Source organism: Motacilla alba, chromosome 1A (assembly GCF_015832195.1).
Source record: "Motacilla alba alba isolate MOTALB_02 chromosome 1A, Motacilla_alba_V1.0_pri, whole genome shotgun sequence".
Classification (NCBI taxonomy): domain Eukaryota; kingdom Metazoa; phylum Chordata; class Aves; order Passeriformes; family Motacillidae; genus Motacilla; species Motacilla alba.
This window is the reverse complement of record NC_052031.1, coordinates 37,126,588-37,149,207: the sequence shown is the minus strand read 5'-3', so window position 1 is coordinate 37,149,207 and position 22,620 is coordinate 37,126,588. Positions and strand designations below refer to the sequence as shown.

Here is a 22,620-nt window from a genome sequence, read left to right as displayed (position 1 = left end):
GGACTTGAAGAGACAATTAAAAACCAAAAATCACAGCTCTGGTAAACACTAGAATCATCTGTTGTATTTTCATTAATTTGTACAAACTTCACAAATTTATCATTATCATATTTATAGTAGAATAAATGTATAACATTGCTGAGATGCATGGATGCTTAGACAAGGAAATTAGCTAAACACATAGCTCCCTCTGTGATAGGACAAATCTGGGTAATGCTGGGCACAAATTAATTTTTCACTTGCTGATATTGCACTTGAAAATCCCTTTTACTAGGGGCAAGTTTGGGGGATGGCCAGTGAGAAATTAACCAAAGTACTGTGGGGAGCACTGCACAGTGTCTGACCTCCCAGGATGGTTAACAATAAACTCTATGCCAGCTTCAAAACAGCTTTCCTAATAGGCAAAATTGGGCTTTCCTAATGGCTAAAATTAGGCTTTCATGAGAACATACTTAAGATAGTCAGTCAGTAGTAACAGTATTTGGATAAAACTAGTTCTAACAAAAACCAGTGTCAGAATATGAATATACCCCCTGCAAAGTAAACTCTAGACTAACAAGAATAAACTTTCAGAAAATGATAGCAAAGGTTACCAGCAGAGCAGATTGACTCTGCCACAAGCAGACACGGGGCCATGCTTACCAGATCAAACGAGGATAAAATAATCCCAGGTGAGTGGAAGGTGCTTAGTGGATGCAAAAGACCTGAGTACACTGATGTGTGCCAAGTCTTTTGAGAAGTAACTAGGTCAAACAAGCTGATGATTTACTCAGCTTTTCAAAACACGGAAAACAGCCCTTGCATAAAATTATGGCATGGCTAAAACCCTGAGAAATTTGTTCTGAGGTGACAAACGTGTTTCAGGTGAATTTTACATGCGAAGGGTGAACTAGTTTTGTTTGGAGCCTGTGGGCTTTCCCATGGCTAAGGAAGCAGAACAAAGAGGAAACACACACACCCCCAACCCCCCAGCCCCCCCGAGCTGCCAAATCAGCAGGGGAAAGGAACGGGAGCTGTTAATACACTTGAACACTGCTTTTCAGAAATTAACTGTCCTAATTATAATCTGCTGAGCTCAAAATGGCAAAAGCCAGACAAAAAGCTGGCAGACTGCAGGAGCCACGCTGCCTACAGGGGCCTGCCACAGTGGTTAGGTGGAAATTTCTCCCCAGTTCAGTGAGTAGAGGCATCATCTGAAATTTTGGGTGAGTCAGAAAGAGTAGCTTACAGCAGGTGTTAGTTAGGCAGGAACACAGGGAAGGATAGGATCTGGTCAGGAGGATGCTGAGGAAGGTGGAGGGGGCAGTGGGGCTGCTTGGGCAACGGCAGGCATGTTCAGGATGACAGGTTGAAGGAGTGCAGGACAGCAAGGAGGAATGCAGCAGGGCTGGATCCAGGCTTTATCTTAAAAAAATTCTGAACTATGCTCTCAGGAAAGAAACAGAGAAAACGAGGCCTGCAGAGGAGATAGAATAAGTATGCTTATAAATAAAATAACTATGTATTTATAGATAACAAATATACCCATGCCTACTTAAATTTATAAAATTTATTGATAAAAATAGTCCATATCAATAAAAATAAAATTTTGTATTCTTTCATTTGTTTTTCTTCATTCCAAGGTCTTATTCCCTAGTGTTGCAGTAATGTATCCTTAATATTGTTCCTATAGTAATGGACTTACATGATATACTTATGTCTGACCCTCATGTTTACTCTGTTTCTGACAAACTGACTAAATATTAAACATGAGAAAATGAAATACTGGATGTCAGACTGTCTTCTAGCTCACTCAGCAATGCCTCACCCCTGAAAAGTGTTTTATTTCATACCAGCATGGCCCCTTAATCACAGTGAGAATTTCCTTTCTTTGAGTATGGTCAGACCTTGATAGGTCTGCAAAGCTTCTCTCTCCCCACTGGGATCTCTGCTGTTTATTTTGTGTAGTCTGTAGGAAATGTTATCAAAAGACAAAATCTATTAGCTCTGGAGGCTACCCGAGGAGGCATGGTAAATAACTTAGCATCATCATATGCAGCTCCAGCAGGGCTGAGAGCAGGACAAGTTGGACAAGAGAGCACAGGCATTTCTTGCAGCAGATGGAGTCAGCCTGCTTTGACTCATAGCCTCTCATCGACTTTGAGAGATCCTCTCCCTTCATGCAACCTCCAATTCAAGAAACAGCAGTTGCTAACACTTCTGCTTCTCCTAGTGCTCGCTTCCCTCAAAGCCTAGCATAAAGTTTTTGCTATGATGCTTGAGGTCAGACTCTTGGTCTTGCTCACAATGAACAACAACTTGTTCCACAGGAACAGATACTGGCTTTGCTTAATGAGCAGGGCTCCGAGATGCACATAAATCATGCACAGTCTGGTCATTCAAGATTCTTTACAAATAAAAAAAAGAAAATTAAAAACCGGAAAGCAAAAAAATCTCAGCAAGTTGCAGCTGCCAGCACATTGGCTGCAGTACATGGAAAGAACATTTTAAGGGCAGGGAAGAGGTAACCCTTGTCATTCTCTGACCTGGTGTGGAGGTCATTTTCAGTCATCTCACAGCAGAGGCAGTTTGGGCCCAGGTGGCATGTCACCCAGTGTCTGTGCCAACAGCTCCGCGGGGTCTCTTTCACCCCAGCCAGCACAGAGCCCCCCTCACTGCCCAGCGCTTGTGCAGGGGGCTCGTAGGTGCTGCCTCCACCAGGCTCGCTGGGCTTCATTCCTGGGGCTCCATCTCTGGTGTGTGTGAAAAGGTCGCCCCGTGCTGCCTGGCATTCCTGTGGGCAACGAGTAGGTGATTTGGTACTGGATTAATAACGAGCAGGGGATAAACCCAATCTCCCACTAGACATAGGGAGCCCTGTGCATAACCCTGAAACCAACAGAGCCAGTGTGCGACAGCCCTGGAAAATGGGAGATGGGACACTTACAAAAAGCAGCTGAAGCCTCGGGCAGTTTTCTCCAGCATGTTGTAGACAGCCCTAATTGCCGGCCTTTTGTGAAAATATTAAGGTCCCTCCTAATCAGTCCCCACTGGAGCAGCGGTTCAGCGGGAGCTGCCGTGCCGAGTCCCCGAGGCTCGCACGAGCCGGGCACGGGTTCCTGCCTTCTCCCGCTCCTCACATCCCGGGAAACCTCTTTCCCGACCCCTGCATCCTTTCCCTGTGCTCTGGGGAAACACGGTCACGGAGCCTGCAAGTATGTCAACCAAAACCCTAAAACTGGGTAAAACCACAAGCTGGGGTCCTGCGGTGCGAGGCTGCAGCTGGGACATCTCCGCTGTCTCCCGGGGTGGCCCCGGCCGGGCCGAGCCCTCCGTCCCTGGGCCCGGGCCGGCCCAGCGCGGGCAGCGCCGCGGCAGCAGCGGGGCCGGCCCCTCCTGGCTCCGCCCCGGCTCTTTAAGGCGCCGCGGGGCCGGCCGTGCTGAGGCGCGCCGAGCCGAGCCGAGCCGAGGTGAGTGCCGGGGCAGGGTGGGCCGGACCGGCCCCCGGGCCGGGCAGGGGTCGGGGGTGGCGAGCGGCACAAGGCGAGCCGGAGCCGCGGAGGCGGCGGGCGATGCTGACCCGCTCCCGCTGCTTGGCTGCTCTAAGGATGGAGCTGCCGCGCACCGGGCTTCCCCGACGGGCCGCCGAAAAAGCCGTCTAGGACAACCGGATAGCCTGGAATTCCTGTGTGTCTGTCTTGCGGCTGGCTTAGGTCTCTTGAATCAGAGCCGCTGTTAACAAACGGGTCGGAAGGACCTGGCGGCTGCCGTGGCTTGTCCCGTGGATGACGTGCTGGGTACGAGCAGCTGCCATCAAGCCGCAGCAGACAGCCAGAATTATTGGTGTTGGCAGTGAGATCACCTGGATGTTTAATTGCCGCTTTTGAGCTCCCCAGAGGCTTGCATGAACCTGCCAGAGAGTCCCGAGGGAGCAGAGCAGGCTTGCGGCGGGGCTGGGGGTCTGGAGCTGCTCCCCGCGGCGCTCGGGAAGGAGCGCTGGGCAGGAGGCTCCAGGCGCTGCTGGGCAGCGGGCCGGGCTGGTGCGCTGTCCCGGGACACAGCTGCTGCGGGGCACCAGCCCTCGCCCCCGAGGCGCCTCCTGAGCACCGCTGCCAGGAGGGAGCTCCTGCTGTTGAGTAACTGAGGAAATATTGCCGTTCTTCCCACGCAAGCGTCATAGGAACATCATGGGGAAGATAGATGGAAATACCTTCTCTGGAAGAGAATAAGGTTACCTTGACCCTTGACGGGTATCGACTTCAGTTCATTTTTATTTTCCATTTAATGAATTCCCAAAGCCCTTATCAGAAGTTTTGAGTTAGCTAATGGTTGTCTGGTCGTCTAGTATTCTGTCTCTCTCAGGGAAGAAAGGGTGGAGCTGCACCCTGTGTTGCCCAATATTGCATGTGAAATCTGGGGCAAAGCTGGGGAAACCTGATTCAAGTCCTCAGCTCTAGTGTGCATGAAAACTAAATGATTGTTTGCTGAGAAAACGATTAAAATAATGTAGGCTCATGTAAATGCACAATAGAAGATGAGCATGGTGGTGATGAGAGGAAAATACAGAAGTAGTTCTTGTACCAAATACCATTTACATTTTGGAAAGCATACAGAGTGGAAAGGAATCTCTTCTCCTTTTCTTTTTTTTTTTCCCAGTCCATGCATTCCTTTTCCAAAGCGTGGTGCAGGCTATATTCCCTTTAGCTAAGGACGCTCTTTGCTCTGATTGATGTCAGCTGCTGTGCGGTAGCACAGCCAAGCACTTGGATAAAAGAAATGGAATCTTGATTTTTAGACTGTACAGTTGTGCCAAGAATGACAAAAGCAAAGTGGGAAATGTCATAAAACTAATTTTATGAGCTAGGTCAGGGTATTAGTGCTAAACCATGGAGCAGTAATGATGCTAATCCCATGGAAGTATTAAACAAAGGGCTATCTCAGTAATTGGTGTCAGTGTGCAAATGGCACTGCTCAGCCACTCTGAGCAAGTTTCCTAAGCTCTTGCTTAGGAATGTACCTAAGGTGCCCCAATTTAGGTTAATAAACTAATCTTCTTTTCCCACATGCCATGAATGGCTGTCTGCCTGTCTGGGACAAGGTTCTTGTAGCAGTTACCTGGCAGCATGTCTTACTTGGGAGCCACACATCCTACCTGGCATCCCTAAAGCTGCTGAACTGCTGCTCGTGCTGCTGGGGTGGGAGGCTTGTTTTACCAAGCAAGATGGGTCACGTAACTCCAGTTTAGCCAAAACTGCTGCTCTCAGTTGTGATTTGGGAGTCTCCTCTACCTTGCCTGGGGTGCCAGGCAGCTTGCTCTGCACTGAGGCCTGTCCCACACATTGGGAGAAGAGCCCCTTAGAGAAAGGAGCTCTTGAAGCAAAGTGCTCCTCTCTACCTCCCTGGTGTGGCACTTCCAGTTCCTCTCTGTTGACAAGGGAGGCAACTGGAGATTGGTAGTCGTCTTCTTCTGGCTCAGAGGGATGAGTGCAGAGTTAACTAAAGGCAGCAGCCTGTGGGCTTTGTGTGGGATGCAGTTGTGTGTGTGTTCTCCTTGTCAGGCCTAGGAGAGTTTCTCAGGGCAGCTGAAGAAAGGTCAGAAGAAAGAAAGTTTTTGCAGAGAAAAGTCAGAAGGTCCCAAGAAATTCCTTCCCAGCCTCCCTCCCTGATGGTTGACCTGTGCTGCTGTGGGAACTCTGCAGGGAGGGAATGCTCTTGCTGGTGGGGGAGGGTGGCAGGAGGTGCTTTTTGGGCTTCCAGTGGGCAAACCATGGTCCTTGTCCAAAAACCCTGTGTGAAATGAGGATCAGTAAGGAGCACTGGGATGGTGAGTGCTGAGCAGCTCTGCCTTCAGCAAACACAGCTGTGTTAGCTCATGGTGGTGGTGGTGGCGGGAGGAAAGCCCCAGAAATCTCGAAGGTGATGGGCAGGGCTCAGCTTTGGAACTTTAACCCCCGACAGTTAATGGGAGGATCTGGAGGGGAACCACTGGTGGTGGTGCCAGAGAGTGCAGGGGAGTTTGGGAGGGAGCAAATCAACTTGAGATGGGACAGCTACTGCTTGTGGCTTAATGTAAGAGACTGTTCCCAAGGCTACAGGCTGACACAGTGGGTGAGATGCCTGTCCCCAGAGTTTTCTGAGTGTCCGTTGCAAGTAATGCATGAGAGAGGTTTTCACTTCCTTTTAAATCAGCTGTGGCTACTTGAGCAGTTGGGTTTGGTTGATATACCAGCCTGGTAAAGGTGCAGTTCGTGTAACAGGGGTGGAGTCCCTGGAAAAATAATCTCCCTTAAACTTCTTTGAAGTGCAGGTGTGATCTCAAAGGAGTTCAGAATGTTCCTACAACCCTAATAAGTGGTTTTCCGGTGAAGTGAACTTTGGCTTGTTCCACATCCCAAATGAGAGGCCCTGCAGTAATACAAAATGCCATTGTTGGCACAATTGGTTTGCTTCTATCAGACAAGAGACCCAGCATTAGTGAAGCATAGTTGCTGAAATTATATCCATCTGGGGGGGCATTCATTCCAGGTACAGTAAAGCTCTTGTGCATGAAACTGTAATTTGTGCATATCCAATTTATGTAACTTTCAAAATCCCCGGGCAGGGACAGAGGACATGGCTTGTGAAGACTGTGTCTGTTTTTCTTGCTGTTCAGCAGCAGTGGTCTCTGTTCCCCTTGCCAGTTCGTCTGCTTTTACAAATAGCCATGGAGAGCCTGCCTAAGCCTTTAAGTCTGGTCTGGCATCTGAAGAGCTGGGAAGTTGAACTGGTCCCAAAAACTTCTCACGCAGTGGAGGGTCGTGCTTTTAAACAGTTGATGAAATTACAGGGTTGTGCTCTGAAGCCACACAAACTTCACAGATCTGGTTTAAAGGAGCCTGTAAGCTCAGCTGTCCTGGGGCCAGGGTGACGGAGGACACTGCACTTAACAAACGTCTCCCCTTCTCCCCTCCTGCCTGGGCACACAGGACCACCATGCCGAACTGGGGAGGTGGCAACAAATGCGGTGCCTGTGGCCGCACAGTGTACCATGCTGAGGAGGTGCAGTGTGATGGGAGGAGCTTCCACCGGTGCTGCTTCCTCTGCAGTAAGTATTCTCCTCAAAATCTCTCCTGTCATAGCTGTGGGGGTCACAGCAGCAGGGGGCTGGTCCACAGGAGGTGTCCCAGACACTGGGAATGGCAGTGGCCAGAGGTGACATATCCATCGTGATTCCTGCTTCCCCATGTGCTTCCCGGGCTTGGCAGTCCTGAGGGGAGGGCTCACCTCCTGGAGAGGTTTTGTCATATTGGGAGGGGGATGTATGTCTCAGAGCAGAGCACATCCATTTGCACTCTTGCCAGCCTTTTCATCAGGAGTCTAAGGGATCCTGAGGCTGGAAACCTGGCTTGAGTGTTGCTCATGCAGAGGAGGAAGGCCAGTGGCAGAGCCTTGCTTGCACTGATCTGAGCTCAGCTGGGCTTCTCCCTGTGGTCCTGGGGCTGGCAGAAGCTGAAGGAACAGTTTCAAACTGCTGCCCTGGAGTCCTGTGCAGACCAGGACAGCAGTGCACATGAGCACAGCAGAGTTGTTGATGCTTTAGCACAGCCAAAAGCCTAAACTTTCTTGGCACAGAGGCCTGTGGTTTATTTCAGATGAAAGGAGTCCAAAGCATTATTTTCCAGTCCAACCAACAAGCCCAGTGAGGCATTGAAAATCGCTTTCTGTGCCGAAAATACCTCTGCTTAGATGAAGGGAACAAAGGGTCTCTGTGAATTGGAGGCTCCTGCTTTGCAAGCAGACAGCTTCTCTGTCTGAATCAGAGAATTTTACCTTATTGCAAACACGAGGTACTCTTTTGCCCCCCTTGTTGGTGATTAATACATATGGGCAGAGCTAAGGTTTAGCCTTCTCATACTGGCTGCAGTTACAGCTGGGCCTCTCAAACAAGTTTGCTGTTAAGTCTGCTGCCTAACCTTGGTGTGCTGTGCTGGGATTGAGAGCCTCAGCACACCTACACTCCTTTCCTTGAGCTCTACAGTGGTCACAAAAAACAAAGACTAGATGCCTCAGCTGCCTCATTTTCAGCCTTTTATGGGAGTTACTATTAAAAGAAACCTGGAACTTGCAGTCAAACAATGGCCCTAGTGTGTCTGAATACATGGTTTTCCTTAGTGCATACTTCTGTTGGGGTCAAAGTCCGTAGGCTTAACAAACATGCATTAATTGATTTACTTATTGGATATTGGTGTCTTAAAAAGAACCTTGGAGCTAATGATTGCCTTAAGCAAAAGTCACTCAGTGTTTTGCAGACATTAAAATCTTCTAAAAAAATTCATGAGGGCATTTCTTTTTTTTTCTCCCCACATTCTTTTTCATGGGCATAATGCTGTTGCAGATGGAAAGAACATGCCAGTTGGCATACAAAAGGAGGTATAGGAAGGAAATAGTTCTCCCTTCTACTGTAACCTTGAGTAGAGGGCCTGCATTGTGCTGGAGGACAATGTAGGAATGCCAGAAAAGCACAGCCCCTCCCGTGACAGCTGTGAACCAGCCCCAGCTCTGCCCTGAAGCAGTATTGAGGTGGGGGGTTGGGGGTGAGGGAGGTGGGAAACCTTCAAGATTCGGTTTTTTTCCCAGCCCCACCCTGGCCAAAAGGGCAGGGCAGGGGCTCTTCTGTACTGATAGGCTTTTGCTTCATGCTGTATGGCATCTGTCAAGGGAAACTGCTGACTGCCCTCTCAGGGTTTCTGAGCCTCGTTCATCAAACCACGGCAAGTTTCCAGGCTTTAAATGTCATGGTCATGAAGAGGTGGGAGGGAATAGAGCCCTTTATGAGGCTAAGCATAATTCACAAATTCAAACAGCAACTTGCTCCCTCTAATCTCTGGTGGTCCCACCGCCTAATGGGAAGAATTTTGGACAGGGAAAACCATAACATCACTTCTCACTTGATTTTTGGCTTACTATGTGTGCTGATGGAAATAGTCCCTTAAGGCAGTTTAACTTTTTTTTTTTTTTTTTTTTAACCTCCAGTGGTCTGCCGGAAAAACTTGGACAGCACAACTGTAGCAATTCATGATGCTGAAGTTTACTGCAAATCTTGCTATGGGAAAAAGTATGGCCCAAAAGGTTATGGATATGGCCAAGGGGCAGGCACGCTGAACATGGACAGGGGAGAGAGACTAGGCATCAAGCCTGAGAGGTGAGTGAACTGAGTTGGGGGGTGCATGGCCCTTGTCCTTCAGTACTATTTTCAGAGGAGTCTTTCAGGCTGGATTTTGTTTATGTTCATGTTTGGAATAGAAATACTGCAAAATACCCCAGTCTAGTTGAATGCAGGGCATTGAACCTGCATTGCACAAAGCTCCCACTGGTGACTGTGTGAGTTGGAACAGTAGAAGGAGTACAAGCAAGAACATATCATATGAATGAGCCATAGGGGATTGGATTATGGAGCTGCTGATGGCATTGCATGAGCTCACAGAGGTGAATGTGGGTCTCATATTGCTCTCCTGTTCAACAGGTTCTTGCAGGGATGGATTTGGACAGCTGAGAATCTGGGGCTACAAGCAGAACAAATTTTTAACTGGCAGATGAAAAACCATTTGTGCTTAATTATAGCAAAAACCAAAAGTCACATTAAATAGTAAACATTTCTAATCTGATTAAGTTCTTGCTGTAAAGCAGAGCATGTGGAAAGAAGCTGAGGTATGTTTCACAACTTGCTTCATGCAAGTTCCCAAATTATTGCTTAGTGTTTATATGATGTATGCTCTCCAGCCAGGTTCAGTGATCCATTCAGGCTCCTGATTATAATCAGTGGTCAGGAATTTAACAGAATTATTTGTAGCTTACTGTCTGAAAAATTCATGTTCAGGTGGAGTTCAGCTCTTCTAGTGAAGTGAAAAGGGGAAGGCTCCTCAGGAAATCAGCCTTTACAGTACCTTCTTTTTATCCTTCAAAGCATGGCCTTTCTCTTCTTGTAGTTGTGGCTTTGGTTTTTTCCCTACCAGGTGTAATTGGATAGCCTTGCTGGTAACTCCAGTTTTGCAGCAGTACTGAATTCTCTACCATGTGCTGGGTGCTGGTCTGTTCGTGTTGCTAAGCAGAGCAAGAGATCATTTATTAAAAGAGTAAAGAAAACAAATGTCCTGTTTCTTTCAGCACGCCTTCTCCTCACCGGCCCACCACAAATCCAAACCCTTCCAAGTTTGCTCAGAAGTTTGGAGGGACAGAGAAATGCTCTAGGTGTGGTGATTCTGTTTATGCAGCAGAGAAAGTAATAGGAGCTGGAAAGGTAAGGAACTGCATGTGCTGTTTTGTACCTGCTATGTGGACTTTAAGTTGAGCAAGGTGTGTTATGTCAGTCCCAGCAGGGAACCAACTGCAGGGCAGTTACTTTAAAATTGCATTTCTTTGCACTGGAAATTGTCAATCAACTTAATTGAAAAAAAAAAGCACTTGAAATGCAGGGTGATGAGTGATTGATCACCTTAGATTTCAGAAGTGAAAATTTAACATCGTCTCATGCTAGAGACTTGAAGCAAACGACAGAAGCCCCTCTCACCCAGAAGAGGAAACAATCTTTAGGTGTGCAGCTTGTGAGAGAGGCTGAATATTGACCATCTAAAAGGGGATGGTCTCTGAAAATACCATGTTAAACTGCACGTCAGTCTGCCAGCTGTCTGACTCGCTACGGAGAGCCAAGATGTGCTCTGAATTGATCACAGCAAGCCCAAACCTTTCAGAATGCTGCTCTGAGTAGGATGCTGGGTGGAATGTGGGGCTCTGTGCTGCTCACAGAAATGCAGATGCTCCTGTCTGCTACTGGTGCACTTCAGCTGCTTTTCATTGCACCAGTCTCTAATCAATAGTGATGCAGATATCTCCTGGTAATGTGGTTTTTTACCAACTTGGGCATCCTGTGTATTAATGCTACCTTCTTTATTTTTTCTCTAGCCATGGCACAAGAACTGCTTCCGATGTGCCAAGTGTGGAAAAAGCCTAGAATCTACAACCCTAACTGAAAAAGAGGGAGAAATCTATTGTAAAGGTGAGAAAAGAAGCAAAGAGCATTTGTTTATGGTTCAAGATGCCTTACAAGGACAAATGGTCAATATCTTGTTGATGTAAGAAACTTTCAGGCTCATGTTCACATGGAAGTGCTCTATAAGTCATTGGAATAGAGTAAAAAATGAAATAGATATTACTGAAGCTGCTGATGTAATTGACAACTGCATCAAGTAAAACATCACATACTGAGAAATGCAGCAGCAGCCTTGCCCTGTGCCTGATCAGAGTAAGGAAACAAGTCAGCAAGCATTGTGCTCTGCCTTCTTGAGTGGTTGTGGATATAAACACACGGTGGTTTGATGACAACAAATGCCTTAACAGATACCAAGCCACAGACCCGACCTGTGAATTGCTCTCACAGAGTGCACTAGGAGCTAGAGAGTCGTAACAGTCCTGGCTACTGAGTTCAGTCCTGTTAGTTATGCAGCTTAACAAAATGTTTCTAAGCGTTGCTTCCCAGGGGGATATTCTAATGACCAAGGAGAAGCTGCTGAGAGGCTTAGCCCAGACAGTGCTGTTGTTAATTAATGTGCCACAAGACTCAACTACTGCGTGTTCATCTTTCTCACAGGCTGTTATGCGAAGAACTTTGGCCCCAAGGGATTTGGGTATGGCCAGGGGGCAGGTGCCCTCGTTCATGCCCAGTGAGGGGGCTAAAAATGCCTTCCAGCTCTGCTGAGATCCTGCCAGAAGAAACAAGAGAGTTTCCTAAATGTTACTAACTACTGTGAAACAGATACTAGTTACTGTAGTGTACCTTCAGCCAATGATTTTAAAAACAAACACACACACTGCTTTTTTTCCCTCGCCTTGTTTGTCACACTGTAACACTTTTAATACTGAGTATCAATTCAATAAAGCTTTGCCTGTTGATGTACCCTAAATCTAAGTGTTGCCTACTTTGTCAGCAATAAAAGTGAGGGGAGTGTTGCTGGGTACTTCAGGGGTGGAAGAATGATGCTTTATAGACTTGAGGCCCAGCTCTGCTGAAAGCTGGACATACACAGTCATGGCCTTTGGAGCTGAATAACTCTCCTCCAGTATCACACCATCATATATGTGTGTGCAAGGCAAAGAGCTGCTCGCTGCACAAAAGTAGTAAATCCTAATCTACTGCTCTGAACAGTGACACAGCTCTGACAGTGATAGAGAAGGGGTAACTGTGTGCCTAAATGGCTGCCTGTCTCTGGCAGTCTCCAGTAAATGAAAACCAGACCATAATATTCTGGGGGGCTGAGCATGCTTTGGTATTGAGGTTCTTTTATGCATAGAACTTACTGTGCAGGAATACTCCACCAAAACAGCTGCAGATTAAGAAGTTAGGTTAAAATAAAAAATAACTTTGAAACTCTTGTCTGGTTTGAGAAGCAAGCTGCTACATTTTTGGGATAAAAGAATCCTTCACAACACTGAATTTATGGAAACACATATATATAACTGGGACTGCTGCAATGAAACTTTAAGCAAGTGTGTCAGCATGGTCTAAAGCAGTTTCAAGCAACATCTATGACCATGGTCTGTGGAAGTGAAGCAGTTCAAGCCAAAAGCCTAATTAGAAAAATATGTACTACTCAAAATAATACACAAAGAGCATTTTGTACATTATAAAGGAACCATGTGGATAGGAGGAAAAACAAGCCAGCTCAGTGACCCAAGAGCTTGTCCAGTTCACAGAGCAGGAAAGATTAGAGCTGAAAAAGACAACAGTAACTCTGAAGCAGCACTTTTCAGGGGGGAGTGAGGCAGCAAACAACAGCACAGCCTAGGAAAAACTCTCAGTCCTGCTACTCATACCATCGACACTGCTTTCATAGCAATAAAGTCTCATTTTACTAAAAGGCAGCTAATGGGAGGTGCAAGGCACTCAACTGTAGTTGAGGTATAATGAGGGTGCAGAGGGCTGACTTCTTTCCAAAAAAACCCCAAACCCAGGAACCAGCCTTCAAATCATCAGGACTCCCAAGCACAGCAACTCCTCTGATGGAGCACTGCAAATCTTGGATGGAGATCTTCAGCACAGGTCGAAAATCTTCCCTGTTTTTTTCCTAACAAGCCAAAGGGTGGTCAGCCCGGATACAGCCTCACCAGGAACACTGCTTGGGGAAGGGGAGAACACCACCACCAATTCTCAATGTCAATACCAAAACAAGACTCAGCAGAAAACACTTCTTTCTTCCCTTTAGCTGTGCACCTAAGTACCAGCCTTACACTGTAATACATATTGCTGGTTATAAACATCCTGATAAGATTCCAGCTTCGATTGTTACCTTGTTTCTACTCAAACTCTAACCTTTAGCATGGATCAGAATAGCCAAGGTAGTCTGTCTCCTGCAAGTGCCACCCAGAAGCACACATCTTGGTGACACATCTTAGCCCTATGTAGATGCCTGGCTAACCCTTAGAATACCTCAAATGTCATTATGTAAGTAGATTAGGCCACATGAAACATTCCCTAGATGGAGTTCTCCCTAAAGAAACATTACCTTGCCAGCATGCTTCACTCAAAAGACAGGAATATTTAATTAGTGAAGGCTAACTTTAATTGGTAGTGCAAAGGTGGAATTTACCACAGCGTAGTAACTCATAGGATTTCACATCTGTACAGATTTTGATGCATAGCATCTGTAAGACATCTGTACATTTTTCCAGAATGGTTTCTGAAACTGGACACAAACTACACTGTATGAAATCACACCCCAAGTCAATACAAACACTGCATCTAAGAGTCAATATTTATTTGATTAATAACTTACAAAATTTGACAGATTTAATTTATGTAAGGAGAGCTAGTTTATTAAACATTTTACAGATTTTTTTTTTGTTCACAATGTAATACACATCAAGATCTCGACAGTATTAAAATAATACTTGGCACAGTTATAAATAATATACAAAAAAATCCACAGCTTAAAATGTAGTGATGCTGTTTTACACATTAATTAAAAAAAAATCTGGTGGACATCAAAGAATACAAAAACCTGCAAAGAAACAGCACATGTTTAGGGCCAAGACAAAATTCCTATTTATTCTACCTATGTCAGATTAAGTTGGTCTGATCTGCTGTTGGTCTGGATCAGCTTAAGTTTCAGAAGCAATGCAGTTTTGGTTCAACAAGTGAATTTTAAGTTTGATAACCTGACAGAAAAAAATGCTGCATAGTTGGCTCCCCCCTGCTTGCTTTATGATTTCACATCAACAATTCAGTGTTACTCAAGTTACATTTTGCACTGGAAACTTCATACATCCCAAATCCATATATGCATGTTAATTTTCACCACTACTTACTATCGCTCAGATTCTGCAGGTCTCAACAAACCTGTCACCAGAGAGCTACTGACATGTAAATAGTGCAGAACTTGCTATGTGCTACCAGGAATCACGTCTTCTTTTGCAAACAAGATGCAGAACAAAGAGTGCATGATACAATTCTTGGCTTTTAATTTTACTGGGCAAATATGACCAAAACTTGCATCATGCACTGAACTGCTCTTCTGGTGGCTGGGTGATATTTTATAAAGTGTACTGAAGCTCCTCAGGTCAACCGACCCCCAGCTAAAATGTGAAAAAAGAAGTGAATGAACAAATATGCAGAACATCATTGGTGATTAAAACAAACCACAGTGTAAAGCTTTCACGCTTTTTTCTGATTAGAAAAAAAATATGAATAACTGAAGTCAATTGTTTTCACAGAAATAGAGCATGTTTTTGTTAGGATTACAAATTTTGTCTGACAACAGTAGCCAAAGCTTCTTCACCCCTATACCCAAACCTCTCCGGTTAAAAGTGTCCAAGACAACATTGATTTTTCCAGTATTAAACATTCAAGGACTCTGATGCTGCACTTCTGTAAATCCTGATATCTGGTACTTGCAAACTAAGTGTGTGTCTTGAGATCAATGAACAACTACAGAAAAAATGTTTACTTGCAAATACTGAACATCAACTATTTACAGTTTCACTGCTCCTCCTACTAAGGCAAGGGCCGGGAATACCACTAGATTGCTTTATTACCTGTAATCTGCGTATTACAGAAAACGCTAATTTTGCCAAGCATCAAACATGCAGTGAATTTGCAGGGCATAATGCCTATTAACAGCAATATTTAACATCACTAAAAGCTCATTAGATATCTTCCTATACTTTTTTGGTTGAATAAAATGAAAATGAGCAGCTTTAAATACACTAAACACACACTCACAGAGAGAAAACTATTTGATAAATTATTTATATACAGATACACATTCTTTACACTGGTCTCAGACATCTGCTTTCAGGACCCTTCCCAAACTCCCCTCACAGGTTCCTTGAACCACTGGGTTGCTACAGCACTTAGAAGAGAACTAAACTGATTCTCAGTCTCTCTGTAAACAATAGTTAAGGAAGCAGTGAACAATTCACTATGAGTATATGAAAACACCACAACAAAAATCAGTGCATCACATTCAAGAAAAGCCCCTTTGGAATGCAATTTCAGATCATTCCTTACCTTCCAAACACATCTGTAGCATGAGAACCTAAAAACAGAAATTAAGGGCGATTTCCACGTGCCAATACACCATCTTCCTCAGAACACTGCTCTGCATTTTCTGTGCGCACGTGTCGTTACGGGGATTTGTAATTTTTTGTTTTTGGTAAAGTTTGGGTTCCATTATTTCACATCCAAATGAAATAAGCATTTCAGGCAACTTGGGTTCTTCTTCTCCAATTGCATTCAATTTAAAACTATCTTGTCTTTTTACAACTGAGACTTTTGCTTTTACATCTGTGGTATCCCCCATGTAATTTCTCTTCCAACGTGTCTCCAAATACACTACACTGTACTGTATGAGGACCAAACTTAATACTAAAACATTGCTAGTTTGTAAGTTGCTTATACAATTACTTTAAAGATAATTATTTTTCCCCACTTTTTTCCCTGAACATTATATACTGTAAACTAATTTTACAGGTGTATCATGCATTTAGGCAGGGCTTTAACTTTGACAGAAAAGCTTTCCTTACTGGCGCAGCTGTTTATTTCAGACTACATTATTTCAGAACAGGGTTGTTACAAGTATTTAGTTGTACCACTAACCGGTGGCAAAAACAATCACCAAAAAACGTGGGCAACATATTTTTACTCAACATTACCTGACGTGCCCTACTGCTATAACTTTAAATGTTATATAACAGGGGATCCCCACCACAGGATGTTTATAACAGTACTGGAAAGCATATTTTTCAATGTACACCTTACTACAGAAAATCTGTATTAAAAAAATCACATTACAGGAACTACAACATAGCAATCAGTGAACTCTGTATCATGAAATTTAGTTTTATATTCTAGATTCTTGTTTCAGTGGAATTACTGATATTGGGATACAAATTTTTCTGCTCAGCACAATATAACTACTTATGTCAATACTTCAATAATCTCATGCTCCATTGTGAAAGACCTTAAATAAAAAACCCAATAACAAATACTGTGAATATGTTGTCATGAATAATTCTCATGTTAAGAACTGTTAAAATCCCTTTTTGATCTTCCTCCTCTTCCTTATCAGGTTTGGCAGTTTATTCTGTCCATTTTTACTTTTGTTAATAAAATTCTGATGAAGAGAAGGTACCTTTATGATTCATCATCAGCCCTACACATAGCATGCTACTCTTCAAGGGATGCGGAGTTGAGAGAGAGAGGGAAAATTTTTCAGGCACCACTCAGGATGATATGCTCACAGGATGAAGGTGGTGCTACACTAGCTGGTAGCCTGATCCTGAAGTTTGGTCATATTCTATTGTATACTGCCTTGTCCAGTCCACAATAACAGGCCGAAAAAGACCACAGCATCTGAATTCAAAGAAGTCTATAATGTTCCTTATACATCCATGGCTAAAAACAAAAGAAAAACACACATTAGCAAGCAATATCATAGCTCATCTAACAAAGTACATTATCTTTTGCTTACCTACAAATTTGATTCTTCACCCTTAAAGTTTCTAACTTTAGAAAATGAGCTCTGTTCAGAATTTTTCTCATACTTGATAAGCAAGTTGATGAGTAAGTTCTGAAATAAGAAGTGGTCACCAGACTGGTAAATGTTTGATCCTTGGGCATAATCAAGACACCAACTTTCTTCCACTATCTCCCAAAACATGTTTTTAGCAGTCCATCACCACGTAGCACAACCTGGTAGTTCAGATCCTGTTTTCAGAGGACAGTTGCATTGTACAGATGGATGCAAAATAAAGTGGCATAAAAGGAATGTCTTCCTAGAATAATTTCCATATTTATTGGTATCTGTTTCTGCATACATACTGGTTCACCAGCTGCAGGTCTAGAATCAACCAGGTCCCTTGACAACACAAAATTAAGAAAGCATGATCTGAATTAAATGAACTATTCAAGCCCTTTCTGTGGCTGAATCAATTCACTGTCAAATATTTAAGACACCTACATAAAAACTCCCAACATGCTGGGGATTTCTAACTTAATTAGACATGGGCTGAATAGATCATAGTTTTCTGGAAGAGAAGCTCATGTAATGATATATGAGAAAGCAGGTCTAAGCAAAAAGGAGATTAAACTATTTGATGTCAATGCTTCATTGAGACAGGTGATGTTAAGTCAGTTATTTCAGACATCTGGTGTTATTTTCAGGTGTAATTTTTATAATAGCAGCTATTTCAATTAAAATGGTTTGTGAATGTGACAGCAATATGGGATCAAACCAGCACTTTTTTCTTATTCTGTGCACCACCCTGTGTTTTCCAGGCAAATGATCTGGTTTTGTTACAACTCTAATCTGTAGGAACACTGCAACTACACAGAGATGCTTGTCTGCTTCTCACTACAAGTTTTCTATGAAGAGATATTAAAAAAAAAGACCACACAAATTCCTAGCACAGAAATCCATCTGCTACAGAACAGAATCACGGAATGGACAGGTTGAAAGGGACCACAGTGGGACCCTAGCTCAACCAGGGTCATCCTAGAGCTCATTGCACAGGATTGTGTGAATCCATGCTGACTGCTCCTGATCACAATTCCCATCTCCTATCTCCTTTGCCCTGTGTGGCACCAGAAAGAGCAGCAGCTCCCACAGGAGACACAGCATGTGCAGCAGGATGAGATGTGCTTTTTTCTTTTCCAGCTCCTTTTGTAGCATGCTCTCAACCCACCAATATACCAGCTTCATGCCTTCATTTATGTCCTGCTTTGGCTCCACAAGCTGCACCATGACCCTGTACTCCACCTCAGTGCTGTTTCATCCCCAAGCCCCCACCTTGCATCTTGCACCCTCATCACTACAGAAAACAGAATCCCAGCCTACTCTTTGATATATTGATGCCCAAAACTGTATGCATCAGCTTGCTCTCACCCCGCAACACCCACTTCGGTTCCTTGGACATCCTGCTCCCTTCCCCACAAACAGCTTTGGCCACGCTCTGCCTGATGAATAGGAAGAAAGTGAAGTCTCTTTTCTCACAGTATTGAGAAAGGGGAGCTACTGCACCGAGCAGCTTCACTAGCACAGTAAGCATTACTCAGGAGCAAGTGCCCAGTGTGGAAATGAATGTCCAGGTCAACACAGACATGCTGCAGTAAGCAACTACCTCTGGTTTGAGCATCTGCTTTATAAAGATGATATTTATTTCCCCATCAACTCTACAGTGAAATACAACCACTGCTGGAAAGCATTCTTTTCTGTGTTTGTGCACCCTACACTACAAAACATTAATCCCTTCCTTTAACTGGAGAGAATGTATGACTGAAAACAGCTGACAAGATTCAGCACTCCAAGTAGAGAAAATAGTCTGGAAGTGTTTAGGTGTGTTCTGTTTCAACAAGCAACATGATTCAAATGTATGCAAGGCTACACAAATAAGAAATTTATATATGCTTCAAAACTTACTTGAATGGGCTTTCAATAGATGTGGTTGTAACTTTAAAGTGCTTATATCTTCTTGCATTCATCCTTTCATTTGTTGTGATACCCAAGCAAGATATCTTAAGACAGGAAGAATAAGTAATTTAGCTCACGTAAAAACATGCAACCAAGTACTGCATAAAACTGACTGAAAAATGACCAAATTTACTGGTTTAAGTTTGTTTTTAAATTCATTTTTAAACAAACGAGTTTTTGACTGGGGAAATTATCAGGAGCAAACATAAACCATAAGACTCTGAAATTGATACATATTGTAAGTGACAAATATTGTAAAAATGGAGGACAAAACTTAAACTTCCTGAAAAGTTTTATCTAAGTCTTAGAGAATAATTTGTATTTTCAGGAAATCCTCTGGAAAGATTAAGTCTCATGGTTCATTAATGACAAGTCATACTTCAAGACTTTCAGTATGACTTTTCTTTCCATAGAAAGGATAAAGAAAACTTGGGTTTGGTCTGACTACAGTATAATAATATGGCTTCAACTCACACTGAAGAAGTGTAAGAAATTATTACATCCTCTTCTAAGCTACCACTCCCTTTCTGTTAATAACATACAGCATTATTGTAAGTTGGCCCCATGGCTCTTATCCTCTAATAGTCTTTATTGCCTTTTTCTGGTCTGTTTTACCTTTTTGTCATTTTGAGAATGGAAAGCAGGAGGTAGGTATTTTAACCTCTTGCACAAAAAAAAAAAAAAAAAAAAGGCCATGTGAATTAGAGCTGAATGATGCCTAATACTGAGAGACAGCAAATGCTTGCCTCCTCCAGCAAGGCTGAGAGATTAAACACTTGGTCTAGCACAATGAACATGAAAATTTAAATGACAGAACTATTTGATTTTTTTATGTCACTCCCAAGACACAGCATTATGAGCGAAGTGCCCTTCCATACCTGATACATCTGACACATGAGTAACACAGCCACCCACATGAAGTGAAACACACTGTTTAGGAACATCCAAAACATCCACGGAGAACAGGTAGCGATCTGTGTGACGTAGGTCCAAAATCCATCCTTTGTGTAACTTGTCTCACAGTGGAAACCCCAGTCTAGAGGAAAAAAATAAAGTCAAAAATATACTAAGAGTTAAGGTATGTTTGTTTTACAGCAACATATAATGCCTACATTAGAATGTGTTAAATTAAATAAGAAAATGACAAGTGCCAGAATTCTGAGCTTTACTTGCTCTCTCTTCCTTTCCCAACTCCTTGAACACATGACACATGCACATACTTGTCTGTGATGAAGAAGAAAAGATCTAGAACAAGAAAAATATCTTCTAAATTAAAATACCCAATATAATCAAATATTCATGTACAGTTCAATTCCAGGATAAAAATATGCAAAACTCTGATAAGGCAAAGATCTATAAAAATCCATATGAGGAGATAAAGTATTTAGAAGCAATTAAAAAAAAGCCAAAAATTCACATTTACTCACAAGAGATACATCCATAGATCATCCAGCAGATCATGAAAAGCAGGAAGAACAGGTATCCCATAAAATAGCGATGGTTCCCTGCTCCTAAAGTTGCACAACAGGGACCAAATTACTACACTTCCAGCAGTAGAAAGACAACATTACACCAGAAAGTTTAATTGCTTGCTTAGAAGTACTGCTTATTATTGTATTATTGCATATAGAAACATTATGCTACCATATTAAGCCCCTGTAACTTCAAGACAGTGAAATTAGCTGGTTTACTTATGATTTTTCTTTTATTTCTCAGCAACAAAGCAACTTTTCTTTAATTTTCTGTCATGTTACAACTGCAGTTCACAAATTCATTTGTAACCTCTTTCATGAACTAATAAAATTATTGATAGACAATAATAAAATTGTTGATAGACAACAACAGCTGTCTGGTGACAGCTGTTGCAGAGCCCTTAACAGCCAGGAATTACACATTAATAAGTACTTCTTAAAAGTCACTGAAAAATCATCAAACTACAGAGTTTGCTTTCTTAAAAGTAACAGAACTTTGAACAAATATACAACCTTCCTTGATAATAAGCTAACTTACATCTTATGTTTGGATGCCTGATGAAGCTAGCTAAAGATAAAATATCTAGTAAAACTTGTAAAACAAATACCTGTAACTGAACAGACAAGGCCTAAGGACCTATAACAATGAATGGGATAAAAACAACTCTGCTTTAGACAGAATTCTAATGCAAGAAAACTCAGTTACTCAGATCTATTTTTAACAGCAGTAGAGCTAAAAATATGCCTCTTATGAGAGTACATCATAATTCTAAAGTACTCAGCCTTCCTTCTGTTTGTAAAATATGTCCAATGTTGCAACCTTCCAACAGCTCCAGGCTGTAAACTAAACCCACAGAGATGATAATGGGCTACAAAAGATTTGGCTGTCATCATTTACCAGCACAGCATTTACTTCTTTATTATGTCAAATGTTTTCCCTGCTAAAACAAGAGCATCCTCTGGAGGCAGAAAATAATCAAGTGCTTTTAGCAAGTGAGCTGAAAGACTGTATAAATAAGAGATGAGAAAAAACATACATATAGCACAAGCTAGACTAAACATAAGACACTTCCTTGAAAATCAAACAAGTTCCTGAAAACACAAAATTATGTTGTAATATTGCCTTCGATCACCCATGGGCATATGAGAAAGTGTTGGGAATGTCCCTAAGGTATCACTTTCATTTGCATTCTAAATTTCAGAACTGCAAAGTTTCATAAAAGACATTCTTTAAAGAACAGAGAAGTTAAACAGTGGCCTAGAAGCCCATCTGAGAGGCATCTGAAGGGATGCTTCTTTCAGCAACATCTTTTATGATACTAAACCAAATTCTGCCTAACAGGAAATCCATATGTGTGAGGTAAAAACATGGGTGTAGCATTTAAAACTATAAATTAAATAGTACAATCTTGATTGCAGTTTAAAAAGAAAAAAAAAAAAGTGAAAAAAGAAACTGGAGAAACTGTATTTTGAATAAGATTAGGCAAAACACAGTACTGCGCTCTACAGCTGCCTCCTAGAGTGGCAGGAATAGAGTCATCCTCTGCAGTTAAAATAAAATTTAAAAAAACTGTAGAAAAACATAATGCTATTTCAATACTCCATTTAGAAGATAAATATAATCACTTCCAGAGACTTGCTTGCTCTATTTTACCTAAAATTTTGAGGAAAACAATTTGCCCTAGTTGCCAATTCATTTATTTTTCAAACAGTCTCCACTTTTTGTCAATCTCTTAAAAATGGTAAAAATATTCTCGGTCTCTTTATGTGCCAAGTTTTATCCCCAAAGGATTTATTTTAGAGTGTCTGTAAACACTCTTACAAGATTTCTCAGTCCTATCTTTAGCAACATTCTTATCCTTTTAACACATTCCACACACATCCAAATTCCACCTTTCCAGAAAGGCATGATTCATGTTTCCCTTTTTGGCAAACATAGCACAAATGCTGTTTTAAGAATGGACTCTGTTTTGCAATCCCATGCTTAGAGTGAACACGTACCAATGTGAGACAGAGAAGCCATATAAGGTTGTTCAGACCATCACTCCCTCCAGTTCAGCTCCAGCTCCCATACTGTGATTTCTAATGCTTTTTCCCAGCATACTTTTGAGGGCCCTAACGTTTACTTTCACCTCCAGTTACCCCACTCTGTACACCACCACTAAAAGACA

At 42.8% G+C, this 22,620-nt stretch overlaps 2 protein-coding genes across 3 annotated transcripts in view; one reads left to right on the top strand and one right to left on the bottom strand.

Annotated features, from left to right (window-relative positions):
- The first annotated feature begins 3,321 nt into the window (after positions 1-3,321).
- CSRP2 (cysteine and glycine rich protein 2) lies at positions 3,322-11,915 on the top strand. Of its 2 annotated transcripts, none has more exons than XM_038153124.1 (6): positions 3,322-3,449; positions 6,945-7,063; positions 8,992-9,160; positions 10,123-10,255; positions 10,918-11,011; positions 11,603-11,915. In XM_038153124.1, the coding sequence occupies exons 2-6, from the start codon at positions 6,952-6,954 to the stop codon at positions 11,677-11,679; spliced, it is 585 nt and encodes a 194-aa protein (XP_038009052.1). In that variant the 5' UTR covers positions 3,322-3,449; positions 6,945-6,951; the 3' UTR covers positions 11,680-11,915. The 2 variants fall into 2 exon arrangements, with proteins under 2 accessions (XP_038009052.1, XP_038009053.1); XM_038153125.1 differs by lacking the exon at positions 3,322-3,449 and adding an exon at positions 3,815-3,831.
- A 1,834-nt stretch (positions 11,916-13,749) lies between these two features.
- Positions 13,750-22,620, bottom strand: part of ZDHHC17 (zinc finger DHHC-type palmitoyltransferase 17) — a 63,291-nt gene continuing 54,420 nt past the window's right edge. The window contains exons 14-17 of the mRNA XM_038153123.1: positions 20,405-20,488; positions 19,856-20,013; positions 18,927-19,021; positions 13,750-16,903 (exon numbers count right to left, since the gene is read on the bottom strand). Coding sequence (XP_038009051.1) covers positions 16,765-16,903; positions 18,927-19,021; positions 19,856-20,013; positions 20,405-20,488 — 476 coding nt within the window. The 3' untranslated portion in view covers positions 13,750-16,764. The remainder of the gene's footprint in view (positions 16,904-18,926; positions 19,022-19,855; positions 20,014-20,404; positions 20,489-22,620) is intronic.